General features: G+C 45.7%; 1 protein-coding gene across 6 annotated transcripts in view; it reads right to left on the bottom strand.

The window, feature by feature from the left end:
- PRKAG2 (protein kinase AMP-activated non-catalytic subunit gamma 2) overlaps positions 1-22,182 on the bottom strand; it is a 215,863-nt gene that overhangs the window by 19,095 nt on the left and 174,586 nt on the right. For 3 of the 6 annotated variants that reach the window (XM_041002352.1, XM_041002355.1, XM_041002356.1), the window contains one exon: positions 8,083-8,189. In XM_041002352.1, the coding sequence (XP_040858286.1) occupies positions 8,083-8,189 (107 nt within the window). Of the gene's footprint in view, positions 1-8,082; positions 8,193-22,182 lie in introns of all 6 variants that reach the window. The other 3 variants (XM_041002351.1, XM_041002354.1, XM_041002353.1) reach the window with 2 other exon arrangements.

Raw genomic sequence — 22,182 nt, 5'->3', positions numbered from 1 at the left:
ATCTTCTGACTTTCACAGTTTGCATTGAAAAGTCCCCATTAAAAGTCAGAGAGAAGCTGAGAAATTTGTTGCCAAGCAAACTGCGCTAAGTAACACAAGGGATTTCCTTCTGCTGAAGGGTCCCAGAGCTGTGCAGGCTGGAGGAGGCACTGAGGAGCACCAGGACGGGAGCCCATGGGTGAGCGGAGATGAAACCAGGGCAATAATCGAGCAAAATACATACCAACCACAACGCACAGGGGAGAGGGTTAATGAGGTCAAAATTGTGGGATAATTTTGCATTGCTTAGCAGGTGGTAAAAATGCTTTCAGGAGATGCGAAGAATATTATAATCCATATGGTAGTTTCTAAAAGATTAGTAGAGGGATGTACAACCAAAAAGTTAATTGGGAAAAAAAATGGAATAAAAGTATTTCATTAAATCAAATGAAGAAGGAATAAAAGAATAACAAATGGGAAAAATAAATATACAGTAATGATAAACAATAATGATGCCATACTAGGCGTTCCCTGTGTGACTTGACCATAACTGTCTCAGCAGATCAAACTAAGAGAATGACATGCAGGACAGCTTTCTCTGTACGGGCTGCGCGGGACGGATCTAAATTCTGGCAGAGACTGAGTGAGGGGCTGGTGGTGTGGCACGGTGCCGTAAGCTTCTGCCTGTGATTCACATCCTTGCTACTCCCTGTTAATGAACCTAGAAAAGCAGCAGCATAGGGCCCGAGTTGGCTGGGTCTCCTGCACATGGGGAAGGCCTGTAGAGTTCCTGGCTCCTGGCTTCTGCCTTGCCCAGTATTGTCTATCTGGCCATTTGGGGAATGAATCAGCAGATGGAAGATCTGTCTGACTAGTCTTTCGAATAAATATTTTTAAAGCAATGGCAGCTAACCCTTCCAATTCCCTCAAAGTACTGCTATTACCTCAGTTAGCCAATATTCTGATACCTTATTACTCTCTCTTAAAAGCTGTATTTACTGGGGCCGGTGCAGTAATCAAGTGGCTAAGTTCTTGCCTTGCATGCACTAGGATCCCATATGGGCGCTGATTCGTGTCCTGGCTGTTCTACTTCCCATCCAGCTCCCTGCTCACAGCCTGGGAAGGGACCCTGCTCCTGCGTGGGAGACCCAAAGGAGGCTCTGGGCTTCTGGCTTCAAATTGGCTAAGTTCTGGCTGCTTTGGCCACTTGGGGAATGAACAAGTGAATGGAAGATATTTTTGTCTCTCCTTTTCTCTGTAAATCTGATTTCCAATAAAAACAAATACATTTTTTTTTTTACTTTTTAAAATTATTATCATTTATGATACAGTTCTATAGGCCCTGGGATTTCCCTTACTCCTTCCCCAAATCCCCTTCCCACACTGAATTCCCCTATATTATCACTATAGTATAGTTCTTCATAGTCATATGTCCATCATTGTAGGCATGGACAATGGCAGAGAGTCCAGCATCCTATTGTCAAGATATATTTAACAGTTTCATTGTAAGTCCATCTTTGATCTGGAAGTAGAGATGTAAACTGCATTTGTGTTCTCATATTTGGATATGACAGTCTCCATTACACAGTTACTGTTCATCCCCTTAAATGAAAAGCCACAATACAAAATCAACAATAGGAAGAAAAACAGAAATTTACAATGCCTTGAAGTTAAATAACATGCTACTGGATATGATAGTCTCCATTACAATTACTGTATATCCCCTTAAATGAAAAGTCACAAAACAAAATCAACAACAGGAAGAAAAAAAGAAATAAAAAATGCCATTAAGTTAAATAACATGCTACTGAATGGCTAATGTGTTGCTGAAGAAATGAAAAAGAAAATCGGGCCCAGCACGATAGCCTAGTGGTTTAAGTCCTTGCCTTGAACATGCTGGCATCCCATATGGGCGCGCATTCTAATCCTGGCAGCCCCACTTCCCATCCAGCTCCCTGCTTGTGGTTTGGAAAGCAGCCAAGGACAGATCAAACCCTAGGGACCCTGCACCCATGTGGGAGACCTGGAAGAAGCTCCTGGCTTCGGATCGGCTCAGCTCCAGCTGTTGCGGTTGCTTGGGGAGTGAACCATCAGACAAAAGATCTTCCTCTGTCTCTCTTCCTCTCTGTGTGTCTGCCTTTCCAATAAAAATAAACGTTTTAAAAAAAAAAGAAAAAGAAAATCAAGAATCTTGAAGGAAATTATGCTACTATATGATCTATGAATAGTGAAGAATTTAATGAAAGTGTTTTGAAGACATAAAACTAAAAAAACAAAAACAAAAACAAACAAACAAACCCCCCAAAACATCAAAATCCATGATATAGTTTCCACTGATCTTTGTTGGTGAAATATGTCTTCTGTAGGCAACAAATAGATGGGTTTTGTTCTTTTTAATCCAGTCTACTAATCTACGACATTTGATTGATGAGTCAGCTATTCATTCAGGGTTGATACGAATGGGTGCTAATTTGGTCCTGTCATTTTAGCAATGGGTGGTTCATTGATTTAGTTTTCTGTTGTTGTTTTTCTGGGATGTTCTTCTTCTTCACATTTGCCTTTGGTTTTGCTGGGCTCTATTCCTTTTCTCCATCAAGAGAACATCTTTAGTATTCTTTGCAGGGCAGGTATGGAAGAGGCATATTCTTCTAACTATCTTTACTGTGGAAGAATTTTATTTCATTTTTAAAAGACAAAGGAAAGCTTTACCGCATATGTTATCCTGGGCCGAAAATTTTTTTGCTTTTAGAATCTGGAATGTCACTCCATTCTCTTCTGGCCTGTAGAGTTTCCTGTGAGGTCTCTTGTGAGTCTGACTGACATTCCTCTATAGGTCAACTGATTTTTTTTCACGTGTACATTTAAGGATCTTTTCCTTATGTTTGATTGAAGAGAGCTCGATTATCATGTGTCATGGCGAAGGTCACTTTTGGTCAACCCTGTTGGGAGTTCCGTGCCCTCCTGGATGTTGTTTCCCAATTCTTTCTCCAAATCAGAGAAATTTTCCCTTATTATTTCATTAAATACATTTGTAAACCCAGCTTCTCTTTCTGAGCCTTCTGGGACTCCCATAATTCTTATATTTGGTCTTTTAATAGTGTTCAGTTCTTGAATAGAATACTCTTTTTATCTTGATCCACCTCTGTTTCCACTTTTTGTTTGTTTCCCCTGGTTACAGTAAATATCTTCCAATTCTGAGATTCTTTCTTCTGCTTCATTCATTCTATTTTGGAAACTCTCCACTGTACGTTTACTTTGCTCCACTGTATTCTTCATTTATGATATATCAGCTTTCATTTGATTCAGTTCCTGTGTGACACGTTCCTTAAATTTCTTGAACCCCCATATTACATGCTTCTTGGTGTTGATAAGCTTTATAACAAGTGTTTTGAATTCTGTATCCTCCATTTTCTCGATGTGTTCCTCACTTAACTCTGAGGTTGGCAAAGGCTTTTTTTTGCTCCTTTGCAGGGGAGTTTTCAGTAATATTCATTGTGCCTTTGTATCTTCTTTAGCTCTTACTCATTGTACTTCTGTTAATCAGATTCTTCTCCCTGGGGCAGGTTTCTAAGCTGTGTTACCCACAGGTCTACAATTCAATTTTACTGACTGTGATTGGTACATGGCTCTTTGTAGTCACTTGTGCCACTCCCTCCAGGGAGCTCCAGGTCTGGGTTCTTATGCTAGAGTTCCACCATGGTCTCTGTGGCCCCAGCTCCTGGCTCACCACTTAGAGAGGACAATACAGAATACGAATCATGTATGAAAGATGGAAAAGAAAACAAATGGTGAGGTGCCCTTCAGCAATACTGGCAGTCAGGGGGACAGGATGCCGCCTTCCAAACGCTTCAGGAGAAATGCTCTCCACTCCGCAGCTGTATACGGCAACCCATAAACCAAGTGTAAGTTAGGATCTCTAGGATCCCAGGTAGTGAACTCCCATGTATCTTTTTCTGGGAAGTGCTGTGGACTACATACATGTTTGTGTTTGCTTTAACAGCCTATGGGTTGCTTCTGGAGAACACGACAAGGAAGTAAGGAACAGGCATGAGAGACTGCTTTTTTAAAATTGTAAGCTTTTTTTGGTAACACTCGACATTTGAAATTATTTATAAGAAATCTGTAAATTTCTAAATTAGCCAACAGTCTGCCTTCTGTTCCAGTTACAGCATATTCCCATGGAATGCTGGTACGCTACCACTTCCTGTTACGGATACCATATGCCCACTCATTAGTCCTAAGAACAATTTAGCTCATTGCAGGAACCTGTCTGGATATTAATTATCATTAACTACTCTCTCCTGGCTTCAAGTCATCTATAAATGAGATGATGCCACTGACAAAATCAGTGTTTGTCAGTGCCCCAAAGTCATCTGGTCACCACCAGTTTCTCAACTTACATTCTCATGAAGGCAGAGCTTGCCTTAATGCAGCTCCTCTGGGGATGTGATGCCAGGGAGCTGGAGTGCCCAGGGAAGGTCAGCAGAGCTGGCAGGGAGCTGGAGTGCCCGGGGAAGGCCAGCAGAGCCGGCAGGGAGCTGGAGTGCCCGGGGAAGGCCAGCAGAGCCGGCAAGGAGTAGCAGTGCCCAGGGAAGGCCAGCAGAGCCGGCAAGGAGCAGGAGTGCCCGGGGAAGGTCAGCAGAGCTGGCAAGGAGCAGGAGTGCCCGGGGAAGGCCAGCACAGCTGGCAAGGTGAGCCAGCATAAGGATGTACCTCTGAGTCAGCCCTTGTGTGGGCAGCCCTAGGCTTGGCTCCCCTGGAACCTTCTGAGGACTGCCCAGCCTGGGCACAGGGAGTAGCAGCTGTCTGCTGGCTCCTGTCCTGCCCTGGCTAAGGAAGCCATGGGGACACAGTAAAGGCCTGAGGTGAGGTGAGAAGTAGCTGGAATATGAGGGAAGGAATGGATTTTAAAAAACGGCCCACAAGAGGTATCCACACAGGGCCCTGTGAGAGCCAAATTCACATGCTGGGCCCACATACCGTCTGCACCATGCAATGCAAGGAAAATCTTTTGGAGCCAACATTTGTATGCGTGACAGTGACATATAGACTGAGGGACTGTAAAAGCTGCCTCTAGGCTGTGCAGTGATTCTGGCTGCTTTTCCACTTGGACCTTGGGAGCCAGGAAGGTCCACCTGAAGGGCACAGTGTGGGGGAATCCCAGCAACGGAAGAATCGAGAATTGCAGGGTCACTGACGGAGGACCTGGGAGAAAAGCCCAAACTCCGGGCTCCTCTCCTGAGGAAAGAGCTCCTGGCCAACTGCCAGGCCCTGACAGAGACTGAGCAACCTGAGCCTGCCATCTGCCCTGTGAGCCAGTCCGCAGGCCTGGATGCCAGGGTTGATGGCAGCAGGAGGGGGCGGCCTAGAGCTGTCCTCCCACTCCAAGCTCAGCGCAGCTCCTGGCTAAGTGCTGGGCCCTGATAGAGACTGAGCATCCTGGCTTGCCATCTGCCCCGTGGAGCTGGTCCATAGGCTGGGATGCCGGGGTCGCGGCAGCACTCTGCTGCCAGGCCCTGCAGTGGGAGGAGGCAGCCTCAGGCCAGTGCCCCATACCCAGCCCAGAGGAGCTCCTTGTGAACCACTGACTAATGGGGAGCACGGGGCTGGGTCTACAGCCAAGGCGACTCTAGAGGACTAAAGTGGGGGCAACCCCCAGCTGCAGAACTCGAGTTGGCCAGTGGATTTTCACTCTCCTGGGACAGATCCTTCGGTTAATTCCAGCATCAAGCTTGGGGGGATTTCTCCCCAGTTTGGAGAGCAGCACCCTTCTTCCAGCTCTTGCAGCATGCCTGCTGTTTTCCTGTTGCCGCCTGTGGCTCTGCTTTCCCTGCATCCCCAGCAATGGCTGACTTCACTTCCCCGCTCTGTGGGCTCTGACATGGCATTCCCACTGGGTAACCTGCCATAGTATGTAGTGATCTGAAGACTGCCCCCTGTCTTCCCCTCCCCCCCCTAAAAAGCTAAATATGTTCTTCTTTTTAAAAGATTTACTTATTTGAAAGGCAGGAGACAGAAGAAACAGTGAGGTTGTCCATCTGCTGGCTGGAGCAGGGCTGGTCTGAAGCCAGGAGCCAGGAGCTGTTTCTGGGTCTCTCACGTGGGTTCAGGAGTATAAGCCCTTGAGCCATCCTCCACTGCCTTCCCAGGCACTTAAGTAGGGAGCTGGACCAGAAGCAGAACAGCCAGGACAAGAACTGGTGCCCATGTGGGATGCTGGCCCCGCAGGCGGCCGGCTTTACTTGCTATGCCACAACTCTAGCCCCACGGCACAAGATTCAGCCGACAATGGGGTTCAGTTACCCAGGCTCTCAGTGACGTATACCAGGCTGGTCCCCTGCTGCCTCTGTTTCCCTCCTGGATCTCTCAGCTTTCAAGGGGAGCTCACTGACGATGACTACAGTTTGTACCTGGCAGGTACTCACATCTTCCCTTTTCAAAGACAACTTTTTTTGCCTTGATCAAAACCAAACAACTCATTCCTCCCATTCCCACGGTAATACATTTTAGCTCCTTTTAATCTCAGAGCCTTTCAGGAGGTCATATGTATACAGCTCTTCTTATTTCCAAATTGATACTTCTTAAATTGGTGACCTCTGACACCCCAAAAATGTCACATTTTTCATGCATTACTCATTTGGGCTAAATTCTAAATTATAAAGAAGGTCAAGTACACAATTAGGGAAGTCAAATTAGGTACAATTAGGTACAAGTCAAATCAGTTGCCACTTATTTTTCTGTTAACAGTGACACCAAGTCAGCAGAGCAGGCACTTTAGGAAGCAACAGGCCTTCAGTGGGGGAGAATTTCTGGTTATTGTCCCACTAAAATTCAGTTACAGGTATAGAGACCATATTTCTTCAAAATGATTCCACATTTTCCCTTATGTCATCCTGTATTTGGATGCTTTCCTGTCCCTTTGGTGTCAAATAAGCAGAAAATCTTGGGGTTTTAAAAGGGAATCTGGTTACCTGCTAAAGTCGTAAGACATAACAATCCAGGTACAGAACCCGGGCGTGGGATACGCAAGAGCCCAGGTGTACCTGGATGAGATTGGGTGTGTTCAGGGTGGTTTGGCCATAGACCCCCCAGGTTTACTTGGAAGAAGGGCTGCTTGCACAGGTGTGGGAGCAAAGGCAGAACCTGGCTGCAAGGGCCCTGGGTGGACTCGAGGGCCTGGCCCCTCCGGCTTAGCCAGTGCAGTGGTGTGGAAGAGGATGGGGTAAGCAAACAGCCAAGGTCCCTGAGGTCTTCTCGGGGCTTTGTTCCCTGATGTGACCTCAGATGCCTCCAGTTTCTCTCTGAAATGCATCCTTTATAAACCACTGATCCACAAGCTCTTGGCTCGGCATCTACTTCCGGAGAACTCCAGTGAAGACACCTTTACTTGGCATGTGATCATTCAGAAGGAATGTTCACTCTTCGCAGGTATTGTACAGATGTGTGTATGTATCTAGACACGCGTATTTCATTTCATTGAATAAAGTTTGAACATTACAATGAACGTATTATTTGGGAAGTCTGATATGTGATTAGAAGTCACAATAATAAAAAGTGAACTGCAATAAGTATAATTTTCATACCAAAATTTCCAGGTTCAAATTATCCTAAAAGAATCAATAAAGTGCTCTCTTGAGAATTATTTATCATAGCATTTTCTTCTTTTAACTGTATTATTCCAAATTCTTTAGTAGACATTCTACTAAAATAATCAAGAAGATCACCAGGATATACTGAGGGAGCAGCACACTTTCACAGACTCCGACATCCGCTCGCCGGGCTGGTGTTCAAACTCCAGGCCCCTCACACACAGGCTCTGCGGATTGAGCCCCTAAATTCTAGACCTTGCATATGAAGGTTTGTGTTAAGTTTTTAAACTCGAGAATTCTAACTTCATTATTCGTAGAAAGAAGCCAGTAACAGGCACACCCTCTGTGGAAACCTGCAATGGAGACTGAGACTCCAGACAGAAGCTCAGCCCGGTGCCTGGTCCTGGCAAGGGCTCGCTTGCGGCTGCTGGTACTGCTGGAGTTAAAGGACTGTCTGTGTAATGCAGGCGTGCAGACACACGCAGCAAAGGGCCCGGCCGAGGGGCGTGCTTACCTGCAGGGTGGTATCAAAGACAACAAGCTTTGAACTGGTGGGGACGATGTCGTAACACTTGTGGGACCTCATGAATCGCATGTAAACACCACTTTCTGAGTCTTCTACTGCTGAAAGAAGAAGAAAAATACACGTATCTGTATTATAAAGAACTCCTTGGACCAGATGAAGAGCATGCACAAGAAATCTCTTGCCATTGGATTTGGGAGAAAATACGAAGTGTTTCCTCATAAGAGCAAAGACAGGGATATCCACTCTCCTTAATTCTATTCAACCCTACAATGGTGCAACATGGCAATGAAGAAATGGAGGGTTTTCAGGTTGAAAAGGGAGAAACAGGGACCAGCACTGTGGAGCAGCGGGTTAAACTGCTGCCTATGACACCAGTATCCTACATGAGCACTGGTTCGAGTCCCCATTTCCCACTCCCTGTTAATGTGCCTGGGAAAGCAGTGGAAGATGGTCCAAGTGCTGGGACCCCCGGCCCCCTATGGAGAGTTCCTGGCTTCGGCCTGGCCTGGCCTAGGCCATTGTGACCAGCTGGGGGATGAGCCAGAGGATGAAGAGCTCTCTTCTCTCTGTAACTCTGCTTTTCAAGTAAATAAATAATTTTTTTTAAAGCGAAAAAACCCAAACATTTATACAGTAAATAAGCAGGTTTAGTAAAGTCAAATATAGGGTTTACAAAGCAAAAGTAAAGCTACTGTGTGCCTATATACTAAGAATATAAAACTGGAAAATAAAATAAATGCTCTATGGAAATTGGGACCTTGATGGGGAATACATACTATAGAAAATGTAAAATAACTAGGCAAACAAGTCTTTTGTATTATTTGAATCTCTGTCAAAGTTGACAATTTAAAAAAATTATGATGCACTATGGATTTATTGCACATCTGTGAGTAACCACCTAATTACACAGAAATCTAGCAGTCGTCCTTGTCCAGCCGACACATTATGTCAAGTCTCATAAATCCACCCAGTTCTCCCCACCTCTAGGGCTACTCCCTAGATCCAATAAATACCCTCACTTCCTTATTGATCTCTGCTTCCCATACAGCTCTTTCACCACAGCCAGAAACAACTGCCGGATGCTAGTCTGTGTCTGCCAGATACACTCTGATGGCGTCCAACTGCTTTAGCAAGAAAGACAAAACCCTGAAGTCACCTCCCAGACCTGCTGCGCTACCTGCTGCTCTCTCACAAAGGCCACAGGCTCTTCCAGGGGGCCTGAAGCTACATTCCTGTCTCTCTTCTGGGCCCAGAAACTTCCTTCACTGGGTCTCAATTCAAAGACATAGAAAGTAGGGTGTGGAAACAGAATTTGAACCTGATGCTTCCTGATTCCAAAGCTAGGATCTAGGCCAGGACACTACTCGCCTCCCATCTCCTTGTTGCAATGCCTTCTATTTGTCTATTAAATCCTAACCCCTTGTGGTGGTGTACTTCCAATGACACTAGTTCCAGGAGACTTCTGATAGTTCAGTTAAGCTGACATTGATCTGTGTACACACACATACACATTTTTCTTCAAAAGGTCAAGCAATGCTGACATGGGAGGGTGGGAGAGGGAGTGAGAGAGGCAAAGAGAGGGGAAGAGAGAGAGAGATCATACTTCCCCACAGCCCCTGGAAGCTTTATTTCTTTAGGATTCTATCCCAACCAGTCATTTAAAATCTAAACAGCACAGACCTGCAGGCTGGGGGTTGGGGATGTCCTCCCTGCTCCTTGCTATGGACAGCAGAAGTCGAGGGAGGAGTGGCAGTGGCTTAAGTGAGCAGCAGCACCCCAAATAGCCTCAGTGCAGGTTTAACCCATTGTTGCTTCTGGCAGAAGATTCAGGTACAGAGAGAGGAAGATGTAGGAAAGACAGGGTAGCAGCATGAATGCAGGCAGAGGTGAGTGTGTGAGGGCAGTCCCTGGATGCGCCGTCCCTACACTCATCATGGGTAAGGGCGAGGAAGCCACGCATCTTTGTGCAGTGGGAGATAAGGCTGAGGGGCCCCAAGGGAATGGGGCCAGGGGCATCAGTGGAAGCATGCCAGTCGATGTGTTTCCGAGCCATACTGAATCCCAGTGCGCTTACATTTGATGCTGGCCAGCAGCATGGAATTCCGCCCAGCCCCTGCAGTCCTCACTGCTGCTCCTGTGCGTGCATCAGCAGGAAGCTGAGGTAGAGCTGTGACTCATACCCAGGCACCCGGAAATGTGGTGTGGGTGCCCCAAACTTTAACTCTAGCCACTGCACCCGACGCCCAATCCCTCTCGTTCAACATCCACTCAACCTCAACTGTGATCTTTCCCCACAAAGGTGGACACCTGAGGAGCTCCCCGTGGACTAAGTCTTCCAACTAATGACCACCTTTCTGTAACTCCCTCGGAAATACCTCTGGTTTCTTCATGCTACATATGAGGCAACAGACCAGGAGAAGTCACGGTATTTGCCCAGAGTCAGACGGCAAGAAAAGGAATGAAGCGGAATTTAAAGCTGCATCCCACACTCCTGTAACTCTTCTTGTTAAACTCTGCTGCTCCACTGGCCAATAACGCACTCATCCGACAAACACGGAGGCCATGCGGGCACTCTGCCCCATGCTGGGGGCAGCGATCTCAGCGTGAGCATGACGCCTTGGCCTCTGCCTGCAAAGCTCTGATGTTAGCCAATCACAGGGTCACACACGGGGTCACATGGGCTGGAGAGCAATCCTACCTAACAAAGGTGAGGAAGGAATCAAGTGTTAATTTCTTCTTTAAAAGATTTATTTATTTGTTTGTTTTTAAAGATTTATTTATTTTTATTGGAAAGTCAGATATATATATATATATATAGAAAGGAGGAGAGACAGAGAGGAAGATCTCTGTCCAATGATTCACTTCCCAAGTGACTGCAATGGCTGGAGCTGAGCCAATCTGAAGCCAGGAGCCAGGAGCTCTTCCAGGTCTCCCATATGGGTGCAGGGTCCCAAGGCTTTGGGCCATCCTCGACTGCTTTCCCAGGCCACAAGCAGGGAGCTGGATGGGAAGCAGGGCTGCTAGGATTAGAACTGGCACCCATATGGGATCCCAGTACATTCAAGGCGAGGACTCTAGCCACTAGGCCACCATGATGGGCCTTATTTTATTTTATTTTTATTTTTTTGTTGGAAAGTCAGATATACGGAGAGGAAGAAAGAGAGAGGAAGATCTTCCATCCATTGAATCACTCCCCAAGTGGCCGCAATGACCAGAGCTGAGCAGATCCAAAGCCAGGAGCCAGAGGGCTCGGGAGTTAATTTCTTTAGAATGCTCACAGCTTTTATTTCTCATGAATTATCACTATATATTTTGTTAACAGTGATTGCGTGTTTCTTTAAAAAAAAAAGATTTATTTATTTTATTGGAAAGGCAGTTATACAGAGAGGAGGAGAGATAGAGAGGAAGATCTTCCGTCCGATGATTCACTCCCCAAGTGAGCGCAATGGCCAGTACTGGGCCCATCTAAAGCCAGGAGCCAGGAACTTCTTTCCAGGTCTCCCATGCGGGTGAAGGGTCCCAAGGCTTTGGGCCGTCCTCGACTGCTTTCCCAGGCCACAAGCAGGGAGCTGGATGGGAAGTGGAGCTGCTGGGATTAGAACCGACACCCATATAGGATCCTGGTGCGTTCAAGGTGAGGACCTTAACTATTACACTATTGTGCCAGGCCCGATTGCGTATATCTAATATGCTTTCCCTTGTTGAATAACTTCTTTGAATAATTACAATCTTGTCTAGTTGAGGAATTAATTTTGTCTGTAAGTATTTATTAAATACTTTCCTAGTTTGAGTTCCTCCACAATTGACCTTGAGACAAAGAAAAGTAAGACAGGAAAGGAAACAAAAGGATCAGTATCTGTTAGCAGGCTCCAACTTCTGCACCATGAGCAGCAGCCAGGAGGGAGAGCCCTCTGAGACTGACACAGACCTCAGAGCTGTAGATCCCACTGCCTCTCTTGAATGGAGGGTGATTCCCAGTGCAAAAGTCCCAGCATCTCCGCCCACAAGCCCAGCTGCCAAAGAACACCCTAAGGTAAAGATGCTACAATGTGAGAACTTGGTTTAGACCAAGAGGATGTGGGGGAGTCAGCAAGAGCACCTGCTCCAAGCAGGATCCATTGGGCAGGGCTGCCATGCTAAGGCGGACACAGCCAAAGCGGCTCCTGTCTGCACAACGACTCTTCACCAGTGAAGACACAGGGGCTGCTCCTGTCTTCACAGCTACTCTATCCCAGTGAAGAAGACACAGGGCTGTTGTCAGTCATGAGTGCTTCCAAGGGACAAGTGTGTGGCTGATGGAGAAGAGTGGCAGTCAGGGATGGAGAAATGGATGGATGAAACATGAGTGTACTTGCATTTCTCAGAACCTTTTTTATAACAAAATGGGAGTCCATGTGTAGAAAGACATGAATGCAGACAGCTCCTACAACAGCATTATCGAAGGCTCTGATTCATGTCTGCCATCACTGCTAAGGAGAACGTTTGCATCTGTTGAAATTACTGTGGAATCCTTACAGTCTGTGCAGTGAAGGACTGTACAGACATGCCAAGACTGGGCAATCAAGTATATTTTAATCAATATTTCAATTGCAAACTGTTGCTAAATCTATATTGCTAAAATTTAAAGGGATAAGGGATGAAATCAAGATGGGAACTGGAAAAATAAAATGCAACAATCCATCTCTCTAAAAGAAAACCTTAACTTGGCTCATATATAAATCAAGACTTTTTATAAGAGAAGTATACATTATTCATACTAATATTGTTGATAATTTGGGAAATTAAATTTTGGAATACTTTACAAAACAGGAATGTTCAACTTTTTAGAATCTGGAAATATGGAAGTTTGGAGTTGGACACAGTTTTTAGTGAACCACCTTCATTTCTCTGTTGACTTTTGAGATGTTTAAACAAACACTGTATTTTGAGATTGTATTTTCAATTTACAGAGAATTTACAATGTCTAGATATCCAACACCAGGCTTCCTCTAAATGTAACAGCTAAGTTACTAGGGCACACTTGTCAGAAGCGAATAGCCAATTTGGATGCGTCACGAACTGAAGTGCCTACCAACCAGTTGGCCTTTGCCCAGGATCGTAGGCATGGCAGCTGGCATAGCCATCAAGCCTTAGCATGCTGCTCTAGAAAGGACAGCTATTCACGCCTTGTCTGTGAAAACATTTTAAAATTTGAGGAGGGTGAGTTAGGTAATCTCTAGGGTGCTCCTCAGTTCAGGTTTGCACGACGAGGGTTTGCTCATGATCCATCCGAGGGTTAGGGGAGATGAGGACAGGGTTAAGTGGCATTCTCCTCACATCATATGCCATTCTCCTCATCTCACAGAGAACACACTCTATCACCAGTATCAAGGCTCTATTAACGGTCTCCATTCTCACATCACATGGAAGGTACATTCTTCCCAACGGGCCCCACAGTGTCAGCATGATTCCTAACTATGATCAGCCTGTTGAGGTCCCAATTCTGGCCCTGCTTTCTCTAATACTGTCCCTTAAAGGAAGTCACTATGTGAATTGGTATTTTCTGGTGAGGAATTTATGCCCTACTTCAGGGATGATCTTTTATAACATGCTGGGGAATCATTCTGGTCAGGAGAATTGCCTGTTTACTGGATAACTCATTTCTCTCCATATAGACTCCTGGGCATCCATTTAAACTCATTTATGATCCAAGCCACATCAGCACGGAGTCGACAGAGACTGCTCCAGGCAGCCAGGCAGTCAGTGCCTGCTGATGGACTCGGCCTGTGCATAGGCATGGAGCACATGTGAGTTCAGAGGCTGTGATCCAGGCAGCCAGGCAGTCAGTGCCTGCTGATGGACCTGGGCACGGGCACGGAGCACCTGTGATTCATAGACTGTTCCAATCTGCTCCAGCTCTGACTTTCCGCCAGGTCTTCCACAGGATCATCTCACGCTTGCTAACCAGTGCCTGATACTACCCAGAGCCCACCCCATTTTGATAGTTTTGAAAAGGGCTGGTGAGGTGCTTTGGAGGATACCTCACCTCGAACATGTCTGCTCTTTTTCTCCTGTTTAGACTGGGGCTATGAGTTCTGGGGAGGATCCACAATATTTAAAAAAAAAATTATTATTACAAAAAGCTTGATCAAAGCAAAATCTAAATATGTAAAACAAAGTTTAATAAAACTTCTTTTGTTTTGGAATAAGGGTTAGATTATTACTGATGTAATAAAATATTATCAAATAACAACAGAAGTTAGAAAGATATAGTAAGAAAGTTAGAAAGATATAGTAAGAATAAAATATTTCTCTTTTTATATGCTGTTTCTCCGCACTTAGTAAGCATTTTCTGATCACAGCACCATCTGAATTAGTTACATTATGTTGTTCCACAAAGAAACAGTAATTTGGGATTAAGCAAAACAAACAAAACAAAACCCCGCAAAACCAAAATCTTAACTTACCACCAAAAACACTCAATAAGAAGTTGTTTGGAACACATTACTAACATTCCTGAGGAGGCAACAAGTTCAAAGTGTGACTATTCAGGAGGTAACTGGGATTTGGAATCATCACAACGCTCCACTCTGGCTCTTGTTATTCTATGTATCGCTGGATAGAAGTCTAACTACAGACTAGCACCTTGGCACTTGGGTTACTGGTCTACCAAAGAAGGAATCTGTAGAAGATGTTATATCTTAGCATTCTTTAAGTAGTATAACCAATCCAACATTACTCAAGCCAGTTGTCAAAGAGTTAATACTGGAGAGGTAGCAAGTATAATACTGAAGTGTCTAACTTAAAAAGGTTAGGAGCTAAATATTTTAAATCCAACACCCAACTTCAAACATAAACCATTATATATACCAAACAGAAACATGTGGAGGGAAGCACTTCTTTCTAAAGGCAGGTGTGATTATATAACCACCCTTGGCTCACCAGCTGGAGCCTTCCCTGCCTACGCAACAGACCCCATATCTCATCCAAAGTTCCTAACCATCCAATTCTAACTACCTCTCTGGCCCCTTCCCTGTTGATGCTCACCAGAAATCCTACATTCCAGGACATTAGTATATTTGGAGAATGTGCTCTTTATGTTTTGTTCTCTGCATCTGCAAACAGTATTCTTTCTTTCAGGATGCTTTCCTATGACAGTCTATAGCTATCCTACTAACCAAGTTAGGTCGGCCTGAGACACATGGCAGGAAGCGACTCTGTAGCTTAGGTAAGGTAAAGCCCTCTCGGTGAATGAGGGTGGGCCCCACACGCTATGGGGAGAGGAATCTGTGAGGCATGTGAAGACAGAGGCAGAGGCTGTGCCCTGGTGTCAGACTTTGGGGCTGCAGGCTGGGGAGAGCCCGCTGCTGCTGTTCCAAGTCACTGTATCTGGGAGCAGCCTCAGAAAGCTAATATGCCTTCAAAGTTCAAGCCAAAGACTACTTCCTCCCCTCACCTACTCCTTTGGAGACGCTTCAGCTGGACAAGTGCATTAGTGCTTTTGTGTCATCATGTGCCTCAGCCGTGTCACAGGTGTGGCTCTTCCTACACATGATAAACTTTCCAAGGGCCCCTACGGGCACACCTTCTCTATCAGCCTGGATACTCAGAGTCCCCTACAGGCACACTTTCCAGCCTAGGCACTCACAGAGGACTCGACCGATGTTACAGGAGGCCTCTTGTCCACATACCCTTCCCATCTTTGGCTATCAATGATCTTCCCATCCACTAATCAACTCTGGCTGCACTGGGGCCACCTGTGGAGCACACCTGTCCCACAGGCAACTAGTGCTCTTCGGCTCACACCAAGTGCCCCAGCTCTGACAGGGCAAGGAACTCTGGGTGGACATACAGTCTCCTGGAGCCCAGGAGTGCTGGTAGTAGGCTCAGGGACCAGCAGGTGGCTTGGTGTAACTGGACTCCCATGTACACGGCGGAGGTGGTTCTCCTCGTGCCTTGGCTGAGGTTCTCAGCAACCCCTCCTGCATCAATATGAAAAGCAAACATCTCAGAGCCAAGGTCTGTGGTCCCAAGCCTCATCTCACAAGTACCCCCTGACCCCCTCTGCTGTCCACAGCCTCTTAGCACTAACTCTAATAGCTTTCCCACTGACCTTCATAACCACGACCGTTTTATGCTGGTTTCTCAACCTCAGTGTCCTCACTGTGATAGCAGAACAAGAGCAATGGCCAAAAGGGTGGTTTCTGGAGGATTAACAAAGAAAAATGAAAGAGAAAGAGAAAAGGAGAAAGAAAGATAAAGAGAGAGAGAGGAAAGAAAGATAGACAGAGAGATCATTTTGGGAAAGTCCATGGCACAGAAGAGATCCCCAGATAGCTGCTTCCTCCCCACCAGTGGCTCCTGACAGAGGATTCTGCTCCCATGGGGGTGTTCAGTGACACCTGGAGACATCTTAGATACTATGGGCTGGGGGCTGCAGGCAGGGGTGGGCTCTCATGGCATTGTGTGAATAGAGGCCAGTGTGCTCCCAAGTGCCCTGTAGGGCCCAGGACGGCCCACTCTGGCAACAGTGCTGGGGCCGAGAGGTCTTGCTGCAAGCCCTTGCTGGCTCCGCTGAGCTCTTGGCTTGCCAATTGCCTTGCGCCCTGGGTCTTGTAGTGAGTGTCCTTTCCAGTTCACAAGCACTTTTGCTCTCTGAGATCCTGCTCTCACCACTCTCCTGCACAGGTATTGCTGTAAGCAAGGCATAGATGGGCAAAAGCAAAAGGGTGAGGACTGGTGTGCTTGGGGTGCCAACAGGACAGGAATGGCCACTGTGCCTCTCTCAGGAGAGCAAGGAGCCAGGGACAAAGGGCTAATGGTGCTCAGATCTTGCCTCTGGGAGAGGGTCCTGGAGGGCCAGGAAATCCCTGCAGAGCAGGCAGGATGGGCTCAGAGGTTTGGGCTCAAGATGGCTCCAAGAAGGATGAAGTCTAAAGAAAGGAGAGCTTGAGCAGAGAGCTCAGGGAGCAGGTGCTCACTGCCACTGTTTCAGAGCTGCAGAGGCAGACAACTTGTTCGTGGGAAAACGAAAGAAAACCAACATAAGCCAGTTTTAGCTGACTTCCTTGGATTTCCTATTGCTTCTGCTGCACCTTCAACAATAGAGCCCACTGTGCTGGCCACCACTCTACCCCAGGCAACAGGAGGACAGAGGAAGGAGCTGCCCAAGCTTCGGGGTGCTGGGTTGGTTACCACTCACTCTCCCCCAGCTCCTGCTGTCACACTTAGATCAACCACAGGCAGCCTCCTTGGCAAACGGGAAGTCGCAGCCGGTCAGTTTAATTTAACAGAGCTGCAGGGGCCAGGGACAAACCACGGACAGAGTGGGCTGAAGCTGCAAAGGCGGAAGTGACTTCTTCCCAGGGAATGGCTGTTTAGTCATAATCCAGCTATACCTGCAGGAGGTACTGCTTGGGTAACGCAAGCAATTTGAGTGGGAAGAAAGAAATAGACACATGCACACACTCATACACAGAACTGACAACCAAGCCAAATCCTCATATATTCTTATTTATACTGACAGAACATGGAATTTTATGTCATATACTCATTCGTCACAGGTCACAAAAAGAGAACCACACTATATCTTAAAAAGTTATGCAAGGATGGAAGGTACTGAAACAAAAAACACTGGTCAGGAGCAGGCAGGTGGCCTGGGAGCGCAAAGGGCCGCATCCTGTAGCAGGGTGACAGGGTTTGATCCCTGGCTACTGACCACAGAAGCCCTGTGAGGCAGAGAGGTTGGCTCAAGTAACTGGGATTAAGCTTTTCACAGTCTCTGGCCTCAGGCCAGCCCTGGCTGCTGCAGGCATCTGGAGAATGGAACTGTGGAAGAATGGGGCTGACTGTCCAAACTACTGCCCTGAGAGGTGACACACCTGCAGCTCATCCTGCCGGGACTGGGTCTGAGGGCTGTCTCTACTGCTCTACCCTGAGGAGTGAGACCTGCAGCCCATGCTGTGAGGACTGGGTTTCAGGGCTGCCTTTGTTTCCATACTTCAGCTTGCTTGTAAGGTAGGTCCTGGGAGCTGGTGGTAATAGCTCAAACAGTTGGTCATGTACTGTCCAGGAGGGGGACTGGGAATGAGGGCCAGTTCTTGGCTCTGATCCAGCCTAGTCCTGGGGACTGCATAAATTTGGGGAGTGAACCTTGCATAAAAGCTCTGTCTACCTGCTGTGTGCCAGAGTATAGCTCCAACCGAGTTCGGAACTCCAGAAGGGTGCGTGGAATAGGCATGGAGGAAATAAATGGACCACTACAATTTCATAATCATAATGGACAAATGCAAGAAAGCTGTCCTCTTTATTTATACAGAAATCCTCATAAGCTCTGGCATGGTCAAGTGGCTGTATCCAAGAATACTTCCGCTGTTTGTTCCTATAATTCTTACCCTCAACTCAATCTTGAATCAGTTCAGGGACGAAATGTATCACAAAGAAAAGGAGAATCTAAAGATCAAGGAAAGAATGAAACTCTAAACACAGATCCTTTAATTAGCAAAAGGTCAATGTGGACAGCCAAGGCAGCATGAATAATAAAAGGCCCTTTTGCGACATTAACCTTCAGGCTCACATTGATAGTAAAAAGCTAACTCCACAGCAGCAAACAATGCCTGAATGGATTACAGGAATTCTTCTGCAGGATGGTGGGTGTCCATGCAAAGGAAGGTAGAGCTGCATTCAGGTGGCTGTAGAGACATCTACCAGACCCTGCCATGCAGCGGGAAATTTCTTGCAGCCCTTGTCTGCAATGGAACAGTACTCTTCACACCTTTGTGTCCCCCACATTAACTGCACAGACCTCAGTAGTTGTCTTTTTCTGCTTCTTGAATAAATTCAAAAAGAGAGAAAAGAAATAAACTCCAGATTTCCCAGACTTCACTAAGCTTTTCCTCAAATTAAAAAAAAATACCTTATGCACAACCCCTTCATTTACATTAAAAAATGTATTTCTTAGACCCAGCGCAATTGGCTAATCTTTCCCAATAAACGCTGGGATCCCATATAGGTGCTGGTTCATGTCCTGGCTGTTCCACCTGTCATGCAGCTCCCTGCCTGTGGCTTCTAGAGGATGGCCCAAGGCTCCTGGTTCCTGACTTCAGATTGGCTCAGTTCTGGCTGTTAGTGGTCATCTGGGGAGTGAACCAGCGGATGGAAGATCTTTCTTCTTCTCTTTGTAAATCTGCCTTATGTAGTAAAAATAAATAAATATATATATATATATATAAAAAGTATTTCAAAAGCAGAGAGAGAATACATATTCTCTACTGCAAGTTCACTCCCTAAACCTCACAGCGGCTGGGGATGGGCCCAAGGAAGGAGCCAGGAACTCAATCCAGGGCTCCCATGTGAGTGGCAAAAGTCCAACCACTTGAGCCATTCTGATTCTGCAGCAGCAGGGACTGGGAGCAAGAGCCAGGAGCTAAACCTGGGTACTCCAATATGGGATACAGGCACCTTTAACTGATAGGCTAAACGAAATGCCCACCCCTAATTTCTTATACTGAAATTTCACTGTAATTCCACAAAGAAAAATATTACCAGTATTTAGTATTTTCAAATGTATCTTTCATAATTTATTCCACATTTAGAAACATAAATGTATTATATTCATACAGAATTATTTCCTTCTAGAAAACCACTTAAATAGTTTAGCAAAAAAATGCACAAAGGGGGAACAGAGAAGTTAAAGTGTATGGAAAAGATTAAATGCTTTAGACAAGTTTTTCTTAATGTGCCTTGTGGGATGAACAGTGTCAAAGGCAGATCTTAAATCTACTTGTGTAGGACTTAGAAGAAGCATAAATGAAGTCCATTTGTGGCTTTCCCTTTCTGCCTCTTCATTTGCTTTCCAGAGAGGAGGGGTGGGCCGTAAATGCACGCAGTGCTAAGAGAAGGGGAACACCCTACAAATAAGGAGGCAGCTGAAGAGCTACCGGCAGAGAAGTCTAGGCAAGATCAAGGGGAAACGGCATAGCCCAAGCCAGGCTCCAGAAGTTACATGTGCTTCCTACCAGAATTTTAAAATCGTGTCACGCATAATTCTAGGAACTACACAGTGAAAGCACCTAGCACAGCCAGTGTTTGTTTCCACAGGGACCAAGATTCACTTACTAAGCTGAAGCAAGACCAAGGATCAGGGAGGGGCAGCTCACAGGGCAAGGCCTGGAGCGTCAAATCGGTGAGCAGAGCAGGAAACACCTTGACAGTCGCAATATCAGGCGCTACCCAGCCAGAGCCCCCACCAGCTAGTCAGCCATGCCTTCAGACACACACACCTCCCTCCTTTCTGCCTGGGGATCTTTCCAAAGGAACTTACGTTGAAGTTTATCAATCACTATTTCAATATCAACTATGACGTTCATAGATATGTCTCCTTTACCTGTTGCTATTGATTCCCTAGTGGATTTCTAAATATATTCAGGGATTTTTGCATTTCTAGTTGATTTTTGCTTGGCCACCATCTATGAGGCTTTCGATAAGAGCTCTGGGCTCAATTTGCTCATCATGTGCTTCGGATTTCTGCTCATACTTCACATATAAGATTGGTTAACTGGTTTCTTCTCTCTGAACTATCCTTTTCTGATGACCACTGATTTGAGGATTAAGAGAATCTCACAAAACGAACTGTGAAGTTTCCATCTCTCCTGTGCTCTAAAATAACTTACGTAAACAAGGAATTAACTGTTCCTGCCGAGTTTTACGGAATTCACACAGTAACAGGCTGAGTACACCTTTCTTGTGGAGAAAGAGGAATAGCAAGGTCTTTGACATGTAATTCATATTGACATAGTTCAAAGTCTATGCTTCAATTAATTATCTTAAATATCCTCTACAGCAATTGATGAAAGGCATAATTAATTAGGAATACAAAAACTGACAAAACTTATCCAAGAAATGATGGAAAAAGTTTTAAAGCTTATTGATCTAGCCGGCTATCTTGCTTTCTTTTATTTGTATTATTTTCTATAATCTGTGTTCAGCTAAGAAGTTGTTCTTGTTTCTAATGCTTTGCATTTTCATTCATTTTTTTTCCCCAAAATAGACCCGGCAAAGGTTCACCGCCTTCTCTAAGGGCCAAGATTCTATTATTGTTAGGCAAGCCTGAGAATGCCTTCGTGTTCGATTTCAATGGTTTGTCAGTCGAGTCGATTTTAGGAGGCAAGAGGTATAAACGAACATATTCAACAAACCCTCAAAGAGTGGCAGCACAATTTGGTCCCGTCACTCAGGGGGAATTTAAGACAGCCACCCCCAGCCCAGGCACCCTAAGTGCCCTGCTGAAAGGCTTCCCTAATCCCAACGGAGACACTGATTTTGCCAGAGTCTAAGTGTACCTGTGACTGTGCTTGACTTCAAGGCTTAGTGATGTATGTTTCTGCTGTGGGTTCTGTGGATGACTCTGACACAGCCAGCTACATCATCGTTCCTTTTTTTTCTTTTTTCTTTGTTATTTATTATTATTTTACATTACATAGGGTCTGGGATTTCCCTTACCCCCTCCTCAAATCCCTTCCCCCCACCACACACACTGATTTCCCCTGTATTTTTTTTTTCACTCCTATAAATTGTTTGGAATCTTTTTTTAAAAAAAATATTAATTATTTTTATTTTGAATGATTTTTACATAGTTGATTAGGATGATTAAGGTAAAGGGCTACAGGAAGGTGGGTGAGATCACCATTTCCACATTCTCTTTTTTCCTTCCTACATCTGGGGGAAGGGAGAGACAAGGAGATAAGCCACACCCAGCCTCCCAAATGCCTCTGCACCTTGGGATGGAGGACAGCCACCTGACTGTGGGGCATGCTCCGGGGGTCCTACTAGAGGTTCAACAATTTTGAATTACTGCTGATCTCGCCACTCCAAGCACAATGAAATCTTTTCAGAATCCACTGGCTGACATAGTCCACCCTAGAATCTCCGTTTGCTCTGTTATTCACTGCCCACACTAGGCTGGGATAGTTATCGATTTGTTCTGTCCTCCATCCTCTATTGTAGTACCAGGTGTCCTCTGCAGGTTCCAATGGACTGCCATATCCTCCATGTGCACCTGGATATGCTGTCCACTGCTCTGTCTAAGCCACTGAGGAGGCCCAGCTCTGA

This window comes from Ochotona curzoniae, unplaced genomic scaffold (assembly GCF_017591425.1).
Source record: "Ochotona curzoniae isolate NIBS_2020 unplaced genomic scaffold, NIBS_Ocur_1.0 scaffold_2476, whole genome shotgun sequence".
Taxonomy (NCBI): domain Eukaryota; kingdom Metazoa; phylum Chordata; class Mammalia; order Lagomorpha; family Ochotonidae; genus Ochotona; species Ochotona curzoniae.
Note: the sequence above shows the minus strand (reverse complement) of the source record. Positions and strands in the feature narration are given on the sequence as shown.